This window comes from Colias eurytheme, chromosome 2 (genome assembly GCF_061535395.1).
Source record: "Colias eurytheme isolate Ceu_HAF_F1 chromosome 2, ilColEury1 Martin Lab GWU primary, whole genome shotgun sequence".
Classification (NCBI taxonomy): Eukaryota; Metazoa; Arthropoda; class Insecta; order Lepidoptera; family Pieridae; genus Colias; species Colias eurytheme.
The window spans coordinates 10,039,438-10,051,418 of NC_142981.1; the positions used below are offsets into that span (position 1 = coordinate 10,039,438).

Below are 11,981 nucleotides of genomic sequence, written 5' to 3' on the forward strand. Positions count from 1 at the left end.
TACAAAAACGAAGCGCTAAAGCTCAATACAAACTATTTTATTGTGTGGGATTCAATTTATAAGTAGTTGTGTCGTGCGGTTTCACTCGTGTCGAGTACCATGTTTTATGGCGTTAATAATATGCAAAACTTTAATTATATTCAGCGATGTTTTTACAAAATTCGTTCGGATTCCATAATATTGTATTATGTATTATACGCTATTTGTCAATATAACCAAGAAAATACATAAGCAGCATGTTGCTGTATGCCATTAAGATAAGGTAACTATTGTGTTATAGCCTTCATAACTAATCATATTTGAATTATTATAATCCCTAAACAGGAAAACATTTGTTCCAAACGAATTAGGGTCAATTAATAAAAACAACAATTTGTAACACATATTATTACTTTATTACATTTTAAATAAATATGTAAAATCACACCGCTATATATTTTGAATAACATATCAAATTATTGTACAAATGATAGGAATGAGCTTAACGCATACGTAAATAAATAAGAAATTGCCTTTGAAAATATTTTTAAACAAAAGAATAAATAAGGTTAATAAATTTGGATACAGTATTAAGAATTATACAACCCCAAAAAGCCTAGCGTTTTATAACATGACAATGTGGTACTAATTTATTTATATTTAAGGAACAATTAACTAAAGGGACAAAAAACATTTAAAACTTGAAATTTCCTTGAATTTTTCTTTTAGTTATAAGAACACGACCACTTAATTAAGAATAGATAGTATTTAAGTACTCATAATAATAAGTTACCAAAGCAATTTATTAAGATTAATTATAGTCAAAAGCATATTATATTTTTGTATGATGTCGTGAATATGTCGCGGTTTGAAATGTGAGTTTAGCAATTAATTGTATAGAGGTTATATTTTCATACTCAGAACGAAAATTTCCAATTTTGATACAACAATCTATTGACCTATTAACACGTAACTTATGGCTTTAACAATAAAATTGTCAGATGTATATGTAACACCATGATATTAGAGTAATTAGATTTAAGAACGAGATTCAAATATATTTTTACGAAAGTCAAAAGCATTTTCTTTTACAAATCAGTCACGGTGCCCTCTACGGAAATACCCGGTGCTATTTCAACTTTCTCGTCTCTGTTGTCGATGTAATTTTGATTATTTTTATAGTTACTAGATGTGTGTCTGCCTTGAGGTGAGGTTGGGGTAGGAGGCGGGGATTTAGCACTGTATGTGAGATCTCCAGCTGTTTCTGAACGCCTTGGTCCGTAAGCGTTTGTCTGACCCATCGGCGCAATAAGTCGTTTGGGTGGAGCTTGCTTCCTTTCAAGCATGTCTTCCATTTCTCCGTATCGCTTCATCGACGCTCTATTTTTAGGCGTCTTTTTCAACATAGCTTGAAAGTTGAACGGGGGATTGTCATCGTCGTTTCCTTCCCCAGAAGATTTGGCCAGAGCTTGCAGTTCGCGTATTGGATCGCACGCGTCAGAATCGACCCCATAGCTAGCTCTGCGCCTGTGTATATTATCAGAATCCTCGTCCATATTGGACGCCCAAGGTGTAGGTGGTTGGTAAAATTTCTGGGGGGAAGTGACGTATTTCTTTTTGTAGACCACAGGTCTGTTGGGAGTGTACTCCACGCGTTTGGGTTCGTCGGGGAGCTTTGGCATGGGCTGCGTTGGATCTCTGCAGAAGGGCACGCTAAGGAGGGTCTGTGTACTCGTCGTTCTGCTCGTCGTTGAGCCTGAAGAACTAAACCGATGTTTGAAAGGTTCGTCCCACTGCTCGTGGTCGGAATCGTATTGACTGGCAAATGTGTCACTATAATGAGAAACCAGTTAGTTAGAATTAGAGAGAGGTATGCTGCGAGCTTAATTAGAAATTTATTGCATATTATACGTTTTTGTATTCAAGATAGTGACTAAGTAAAGTAAGTCGCAGTTTACCTTCAAGATTCTTAAAAACTTTCTGGTATACAAGAACGCATTTAAATGTAACCAATGATAATTATTATGAAAATGAATTAATATTTGATACGTACTTGCTTTTGACTTTGGGATCACACATATGCGATGTATCGAAATATTGGATTTCGTCAAGTCGGAAGGGTAGTTTCCAAACTGTGGGACGGGGGTCGCCGAGGAAGTTTTTTTTGGCGTGAGGATCTATGCGCTCTAGTAATACAGAGGAGTTTGTGTTTAGTAAGCCTTCCACGAGTGCTTGGTTGTAAATGTGTATCTGTAAAAGCAAAGATGATATAAATCTTCAAGTTGAACCTAACATAGTGTTAACGTATAAATTTTCTATAGTGTTCCTCAAATAACGTGAAAGATAAAAAGAAAATGTATCATATGGACAGCAGTGTATTTAAAATCAGCATGTAAGTACTTGTGTCAGAATAATACAATGTTAGTGGTTTTACTAAAATTAATAAACCTTATTATATTTCAGGGTTGTGCAGGAGCATACCTGTTGGGACAGATTCACTAAGTCCTGGTACCGCACTGCTCTATACTGCAGCAGCACTTGGAACAGCGATCTGCTCTTCCACTTTCTCGCAAAGCGCTTCAGAAAAGACGACGTCTCTTCGTCTATTTGTCCAGTAGATTTGTTAACAAGCGGACCATATGCTTTGCGAACGACAAATCCTCTGTATGCTGGAAAAACAGAGTGAAAATGGGTGAGTTCTTAAAATGTTAAATATGGTAAGTATTGAAGTAAGATAATCTCGTTACTACACAAATTTTCGATGATAAACAAAATAGTTTAATGTTAAAGACATGTAGGACGTAATATATTATCGCGACTCGAGCTGTCTAAAATAGGACGAATACTTAGATTATTAAAAATTACCTTTCTGTATCACTAAAGCAGCTTCCTCGTCATTCATTGCGGCGGACTTCTGTTTTTTCAACTCCTTGACTGAAAGAGATTTTTAAAGTGGGTAGTTATGGTTTTATGCAATGATGAGGCGCAGACGGACGGAACATTGCCAACAGTGACTGCATAGCCTCTTTATTTATGTTATATCTAAATATTTTCATACTTCAAAAGCAAACTATCGTTACTCATTAATCGTATAGACTAGCTTCGCTTGTTTGGTCTACTTGAAAGAAAAGTGAGCTTAATAGTTAAAACTATCACAACTTCGTTTTAATTACATCCATTCCTCTTTTCTTTTAATTATAAAATTGTTCGCCTGCTATATTATGTTAGCAAAAATGCATACGTCGGACTTTTTATTTATCTTCCGACAGGCGCTACGATTCTTTGTGTCACAGTCACTTTAGGTGGCAACATTCCGTCCGTCTGTTTAGCGCCCTTATTTATAACTTTTTATTTCACTCACTATGCATCACTTTCGATTTATTTTGCACGGCCTTTCTTTTTGCTAAGAATGTCCGCATCATGCTCTGCACTTTTACAATTTTCTTGACCTGCGTCTCATACAACCTGTAAAATTAAGTATTATGTCGATTACTTACAATTCACCTATTTGGAAAAAGCCATGAATGTAAAATAAAATTATTTTCTTACCTGGATAGAAACTCTTCATTGTAATACTTCAAAAATACTTTTGATTTTCCCAACTCCCAGCCTTCCATTTTAAGTCGAATCAATAAAAGCCTGCAATTGTCTTTAGTCTCATCTACATTTTCGTCGAAATCAAATGCAAGAAAACGATATCTGAAATGCAAAATTCACATACAATAATTTGATGTTTAGGTTAGTATACTATGTATTTATTATAAGATTATTTCTAGAGATAAATAAAAGGTGATGACTCCAAATTTTGTCGCATCAACAAAAATGATGAAATCCAGAGCAACAATCAATATTATTAAACGATAAAGGTAAGAAAATGTTTTATTGTAATTTATATAAACCTTCGAATAAACTCAGCAAATGGAATACGGTAGGAGAAACCGCATTGACGAGCCTTTGCTGTGTCCAAAACTGCCATTGCTCTCAGCTGTTGCTTAACAACTTCGCTTTGGAAGCCGCGGGGATTATCATTCAAGTCGGTTCTGATGCATCTAACGAAGTGTATTCCACCACTAGCTGACAGTTGTTTCAGAATTTCTAAGCTTGTCACTCTGTAGGTAGCAGCGGCTGTCCTCATTCGACGCACTTGCGAGTATTGGCCCTTGGACACGGTGTTGAATTTCTGAAAGAATTTATATGGTTTCATGGATTAGGACGCAAGTTTAACTGTTCGTTGGCTTATTCCTAGCTGTACCTACTCTTATAAATACGTATCTAACTAAGTCCGGTTTAACAGTTAAATAACGTTAATTCAATATTAAGCTTACGTACCCGTGCTTTAATATTTTCCATTTCTTTTTGTGATTTTGTTCGATTTGCAGAAGATTCGCATGGAGCAAGAGTAAGGTTTCCAGTTTTTGTGAGCCGGTTTTTAAACAGTTGCTGCATCGTTGCATTAGTGGAAACTCGCATTGTTTCAATCATTTCCGGAGGTAGGAAATCTTTATTCTTATCAGCCATCTCCCTGGTATCATAGTTGACTTTACCAGTATAATGAGCAACACTGAATTCGTGACTTCCAGCTAGTTTTACGTATGGACCTTTGCAGGATGCTCGTATGGTACCTAAAAAAATATAAGTACATATTGGATTATCTTTTATACCTCACCCACAATCCAATTAATTGAAAGCTACTTACTCATTATAAATTCCTGCCCACTGCCAGTGCGACTTGCTTCATCTAGTATGTAGAATATGCCATGAGGTTTTGCCATTAGCTGATCAACCGAGTTCTTATTATCATAGTAATGAAGAGGCAAAACTGGAACATCTTCTTCCTCCTCTTCCTGCATCTCCCAAGCAAATATCTTCTGATTGTAAAGGAACTGGAGTTGTTCATTAGTTGTATTCACAAGCAACTGTTCCAATCGATTTCTATGGTAGCATTCGAAACCAAACATGTCGATTAGGCTGACGGAATATTTATCACCACTGAAAGAAGTATGATCAGTGAATTAAAATAACAGTATGGTAAAAAAAAACAAAGTGCCTCTTTGTATTTGCCAACTTACAAGACTGATCGCATGAATGATAATTTTGCATTGATGAGATTTATCATCCAATCAATAAGCCTTTTGTATAGAGTACTTGCTAACGTATCTCTAGCATCTCTAGCTTCATCAGTGGAGTGCTTCCTCTTAACAGCAGATCCATTCTCTATTAAACAGTAGTTGAGTAGAGCCCACAAAAATTTTACTTCATCCAAGGACAACAACTTTGCAACTTTCTTAGCTTCATCTGGATTTTCTATTTCAGCAGAACCATTTTTCCCATCTCTAAATCTTACATTTCCAAGTACGAGTATCGATGCTAGCACAGTCTCGAAAAATTTAATTTCATCTTCTTGCCAATCCAACATTTTTAAATATTCAACAATATCGTTGTAGCGTTTTGCATTCACATCTTTTGGATTTTCACGTGCTCCTTGAACACCCCTTACTGATTCGTCTAAAATTCTCAAATACCGATGTTTTCTATTCTTCTCCAAGCTGAATTCACTCAATTTATCATCAGCTTCCTTCGCATCATAGAAGTAATACATAATGTTGAAATTGGCATGTGACCTGTATAATTTCAACCATTATAGTTAATTAATATGTAGTTTATTTAATATATAATTTAAATGTTAAAGTTAATAGCATCTACAGACGCTCCGATTTGGTTGGAGCCAACCATCCGACCACGACCAAATCGGAAAGTGTAGAGAGCGGCCGGTCCGACATAATTATTATTAATATTGGTTTGACGTGGTCGGATGCGCCGGCGATACCGACCAAACCAACTTCCTATCCGATCCAATCAAATTGGAACGTTTGGAAGCTTTGCTCCGACCAAATCGGCTCATTCCATAGAGTAATATATAGGTAATTGGCTCATTCACATTCGCAACGCCGCCGGTATAGGACGTCAACATGAACGCCGAGGGAGTTACGGTCACCGAACGTGACATATTAATAAAATTGCTGGAACTATATAAAGACTTTCCCTGTTTGTGGGACTTAAGTAACAAAGATTACACAAATAGAGATGCCAGAAATCAAGCGTATTTTATTATGTTAGAAGTATTAAAAAAAATTGACAGTGCGGCTACATTAAAAACCTTAAAAAATAAGTTGTAAGAGCCGCATATGACTGTAATTTTCTCTATTTCTATAGTAGAATTTAGCCCATTCTCTTCGTACTATGGTCAACTGACATATTACCCTATGGTCAACTGACAGCTGGAAGGCCAACCGTCGGACAATCTGTAGCAATGTTGGAATGGTTGCCATGTCGGTTCCAATATGGTTGGCACCAACCAAATCGGAGCGTCTGTAGATGCTCTAAGGTAACTTACATGTCAGTAGATGACACCCTCCATTTTTCGAGTTGATATAACCAAAATATAGCACCGCTTAATTTACTTGAGCTTCCATATGTCACTTGTATATGGAAAATTCCTCGTGTGGAGTTAGAATGTATTGGAGTGGCAGCACTAATGCAGGCTAGAATTACTGTTGTTGCATTTTTTATTCTCTCTCCTGTGTTATTTTTCATAGCGCCTAAATAAGTTAAGTGGGACAGCGCATGAAGAACATTTGTTGTTTTGCCAGATTTACTTTCCCCAGAAAATACAATATACTGTTGTTCATTGTGATGTAAAGCATTTTGATATGCGCTATCCGCAACAGCAAAAATATGGGGCTCATTATCAGATCTAGATTTGCACTCATATTTTTTATGATACTGAAATAACGTTAAGGTTGTTATTAATATCATAGTTTTTTTTCAATTATGATACCTATTCAGAATTAAGTTACATTACTTTACCTCTTCATTATAAATGTCATCAGTGGAATTAGGATTTAGAATAAGCAATATATCGCCAATAAAGGACATAAAAGAGCCCTTTTCTAATTTTGTGTGAATTTCTGTTAAAATGTTTTCTTCAGATAAGTATTCTAATGCTGCTAAATCTTCTACTTGCATTGTTTCTGGTTCGTGTCTTCCTTGAGTGATTAGAAGACCGTCTTTTATGATACGTTCAGGTTTTTTTGGTGGTAATTCTTTTTCTTGAAGATCATTAGCTAACATTTTTATCTCAGTGGATAGCTGTAACATATGAGCAATTTTAAGTGTACGGTTTACGTATTACATCGAATGTGGACTGTATTTAGGTCGCGTTATATGCTGCTAATAATGCTATGATATTATGGGATAACTGGGAACACTTTAATTATCGCTAATAATTATATATAATTCACGCGGATTCGAGCGGATAGATTAGCACTCGGGCGCTGCTATGGAAGAACTGCGCTTTCCGGCCGGCTCGGCCGTCGCACGATAATAATGCTGAGGCAGCTTGACCTCATTACGTTATTGCTCAATAATTGTCATATTTAATGTAGCTATGGATAATAAGTAATAAATGTTTAAAATAAAATATTTGTTCGCTGCTCGAACATTAAGCATACATGGAAATTCATAAAAGATTAAAATAAACATTTACTTACATGGAAGTCATTTTCTGGGACTGACTGAATAAATGGATGTTCCTCCAACTCCATGATGAAGGGTCGATGCTCCGGATTTTTTTCAAGGCACCTAAAACATAATTAACCTTTTTTGTTGTAGAAATTAATGTAAGGTGTTATTACTCATTGATTAAATAGAAATTGATATTATACTTACTCGTTGATAAAATCGTTAATATCGTTGGATGACATTGCTGGTTTTGCAACACCTGGTGGAGGGTTCCTGACAATTTGGAACAGCGCTCCGGTAGGATGCATGTCTTCGAAAGGTGCTTTACCATCAACCATTTCGATTGTACTAATTCCAAGTGCCCAGACATCAACTCTGTTATCATACCCTTCTTCGCCTCCAATAACAATCTCTGGTGCCATCCAGCTTGGCGAGCCGATATATGATGTCGTTTTATCGAGAGCATCATTAAGTTTACATGATAATGCAAAATCGCAGATTTTTATTTCACCATTGCTCTTTATTAGAATGTTGCTAGCTTTTATGTTGCGGTGCATCACTTTATTTTCGTGTAGATATACGAGTGCCTAAAATTGTATTCATATGTAATTTTTTTCCCATAAAAAGAAAAATAACCATGTATTTAAACACAATGTCGTGTTAGTAACATCATGATGAGTTTTAAAACGAAAATTAAAGTCAATTTTAAAAAACATTAAAAATGACTGCATTGTGTTAAAGAGATTGAGCCAATAGCGAGAGAAAAGCTATGACTCGGAGTGATGGAGCGACCGCCCTAACAAATGGCCTGTGACGCCTCAATGACGCTACCATCAACGTCACTCAATGGCCCACGCCCATGTGATTCATTGGGAGCTATTTGCATACATATCAGGCGGGCCTGTCGCAGCTCTTGTCTGATACATCAGTTGGATAATGCGTTTGTAACTCGTAATAGGGCTGCCTCTATATGCAATAGCGGGACGTAAGACTTATAAAAGTGAAAGATAATTTTATAAATAAGATACGTAATGTGATGATGACCATTATACGCGGAATGTTTTTTTTACCTACAAATACGTATGCAATTTTATCTAATGTTCTATTATTGCTACATCGCAATGCGTTTCGTAATGAAACGAATAATCGGTCGTAATGAAAATATGTACAACACAATACAAGATTTAAAATTGATTTTGCTCGGCAAACATAAATACATTCTGTCCTAAGATTAGATAGACAATACAAAATCGATATGAAGAATACACTCGACACGACGTAAATGAGGCATCGCGTATTGAGGACCAAGTGGCTTACATAAAGATAATATCCATTTAAACTGCTCTAATTCAGCCAGAGCTCTAAATATCATTCCGCGTTAGGGATTCCAGGCTGTATATCTAAGGCTGTAAGAGAGGCCGTGTGTCAGTGGGAACGGGTCTGGGGGATCTCGGGCTACCGCAGCTTGGACCCGTATATCTTCTGTGTGCGAGCATTATTTACGATAATTGAGCGATGCTCCGCGATGGGGGGCCATCACGGTGTTGTCGAGCGCAGACATTCACATCGACAACTTCGACCGTTGCGTCGCGAATCACATCGAATAAAGCGGCGTGCATTTTAAGTAATGGCCCTAGATAGTATTTTAGTACGTGGACGGTCGCAGCCATATTTTATTCGATGTCACGCAAGTAACAATCGGAGAGCACAGATCCGAGAACAATTGAGTTTGCATTCAAAGTAAGCACCAATTGATTCACTCGCTGAAAGCTCGACTGGCAGGCCCTTTGTTTTATAAACAGCCATCCACTTGCATGTGACGAACGACATGTTTATAGTCATTCGGATGTGGGCTTACCTTGATCGTATATTTGAGGATGTAAGCGATGTGTTCCTCGGACATTTTTTTGTCCGCCGCTTTCAATTTTCTGACAATGTCGATGACAGATCCGAATTCGCAAATCTGGAAGAAACGACGCATTATGCCACATACGGGAAAATATACTGGCGATTCGAACGATTCTGATAACATAATTTATATTGTATTGAAATGGGGACTTACCTCGACAACGAACCATATTTTCTTAGCGTATTCAGAACGTTCACAGAACACGCCGTAAAAGTCAATAATATTGGGATGCTTAGTGAAATCCCTTAGGATTTTATATTCATCTTGAATGTGTTGTTCTTTTGAATCTGTTAAGGTAATTACTTTTACAGCAACTGCTTTGCCTGCAGCTTGATCGTCTGTTGCTTGAAAAACTTTTCCGAAAATTCCAGATCCAAGTTTCTTTTCGATTTTGTAGCGGTCATGTGGACTCGCCAAGGACGATATACTCAATCCGTCCCTCATCTTTACTTCTTATTCTATTGGTTGAGTTTCATGGGTTAACCAATTTATCGTTGATTTACCAAATGATAATTTTTAAATTTGTGAGTCTTTAAAAGAAAAGACAATTCTATAAAAATATGCTCTCAATGTAAATTATAAAGAAACACCAACTAAAATAAACTCTATCATAATTCAAACTTAATTGAATCTATAATTTATGAATTAAAATTCTATAAAACAAAATACCTTACCGTGTCCGCTTGTTGCGATTTCACGACTCACAGTGGGAAATTAAACCAGTAGCGACGAGCCCTGAAAAGTGCCGGGGCTTCATGGTATTAAAAGAAATAATCTCTTTACTATTGTAACGCTATTAAGGTTAAATTAAGCCGCCCATACACGATGGAAAGATACGCAATTTTATTTTTTTATCCATATAAATATAAATCTGCGTTTTCGTAAGTAATGAAGATTAATAATTGAAATAATATGCGGTTAGTTCAAATATTGTTGATATAGGTACATTTAAGTTCTTTCAATGCCTTCGTGAGCTGTGTGTATAGTGAAAAGTAACAATTAATAGCGAGTTCCTTTATGAAAACTTTTATATATTTTTACTATAAAATACATATATAGATGTTTGATTGTTTGTTTGATGCGCTAATCTCAGGAACCATTGAACTTTATTGATTGCTAAGTGTCAAAGATCACCACGTTCGAAGGGGGGACGAACCGATAGTAATTCATAAACTTTAATAATATAGAAATAATTTTTATAATGATTATAATATCTATTTTTAAACTAAAAATCCGATCGTGTATGAAACACTTAATCAATAAAATAAATATCTACCTTCCTATAATAAATAATCGTATGACTGTGCTTATACGGTATATTTTTTTCATTTGTTTCGTATTTTTCTATTTTGACAAAAAATTACTCATATGCAAAAACTTTAATCATGGGTTAATCCATCAAATCGAATCATCGAATATTTCTAAGAAAACTGTACCACTATATTATTAAAACTGTTTACCTGATAGTTTCCTGTATTGCACAAGTATTATATATTATGTTTGTCTGAAAGTGGTCTGAAACTGAAAGGATATTCATTATTATTTGCTACCTGCCTTTATGTTGATATGATATAAACACTTCTTTCAAGTGATTGCAAATAATTAAATTACCTACGTCCTAAAAAGCTATAAGGATAAGTAGGATTCGTAGGTAATTCGCAAAAATAAAGAATCATTGCATTGTAAACAGAACCGCCTGTTCTATTATTAAGGTTCAAATTTGTTTGTATGCCGTGTCAAAAATTTCCATGCTAAGAAATAGTGAAGACCGATTCAGTAGCGAATTATCAATACATGTGTCGTATACTTTCTTCGACAGCATTAACCGGATTGCCAAACAAAAGCCTCATATCAAATCGATCACCTAGTACCGTTACAATCAGTTTTGACATCTTTGTAAACGCATTGAGAATCAACAATACACACGGATACAGTACAAAACATACAAAAGGGCTACTTGTATCCAGTCAGCTGTCAAAAATGTTACATCACTAATCTATCATGTTTGTTTGTAAGTGCTTCTGCTTCGACGATCAAGTAGTCAAAATTATCCGTGTGTAGTGAGATTTATAGAGTATATAATATCTTCTTATCTTATCTTATATATAAAATTCTCGTGTCACAATGTTAGTCTGCATACTCCTCCGAAACGGGTGGACCGATTCTCATGAAATTTTCTGTGCATATCGGGTAAGTCTGAGAATCGGCCAACATCTATTTTTCATATGTACCACGGGCGAAGCCGGGGCGGACCGCTAGTTATATATAGATATTCGATGCGTCTTTTATATTTAGTTGATTTAAGGATTTGTTTTCTTTAGAGTGTTTAGCATTTGACGTTGTTACATCAATAATTATACAACCATTATACAACAGTACTTTAATAATAAAGTTCGGAAATGTTAAAAAGGAAATGGGGAGGTACTTTTGCCTTTACATTGACATAATGTGCTCTACATTATGTCAATGTAAAGGCAAAAGTAACATTACACAAAGGTCAACATTACATAGTTATCAATTTAATTATTTATTTTAACATTCTTGTTGTTAAGAATCTATCTAATAATTTTAT

General features: G+C 35.7%; 1 protein-coding gene across 1 annotated transcript; it reads right to left on the minus strand.

Moving 5' to 3' along the window:
• Positions 1-403: 403 nt before the first annotated feature.
• Positions 404-9,853, minus strand: ninaC (STKc_myosinIII_N_like and MYSc_Myo21 domain-containing protein ninaC). The gene is made up of 16 exons (XM_090109576.1): positions 9,563-9,853; positions 9,359-9,463; positions 7,708-8,087; positions 7,530-7,620; positions 6,847-7,128; positions 6,374-6,762; positions 5,049-5,600; positions 4,676-4,968; positions 4,309-4,601; positions 3,879-4,159; positions 3,529-3,678; positions 3,341-3,444; positions 2,845-2,913; positions 2,461-2,648; positions 2,033-2,229; positions 404-1,812 (listed from the first exon to the last, which is right to left on the minus strand). The coding sequence occupies exons 1-16, from the start codon at positions 9,851-9,853 to the stop codon at positions 1,068-1,070; spliced, it is 4,410 nt and encodes a 1,469-aa protein (XP_089965702.1). The 3' UTR covers positions 404-1,067.
• Between the last annotated feature and the right edge of the window lie 2,128 nt (positions 9,854-11,981).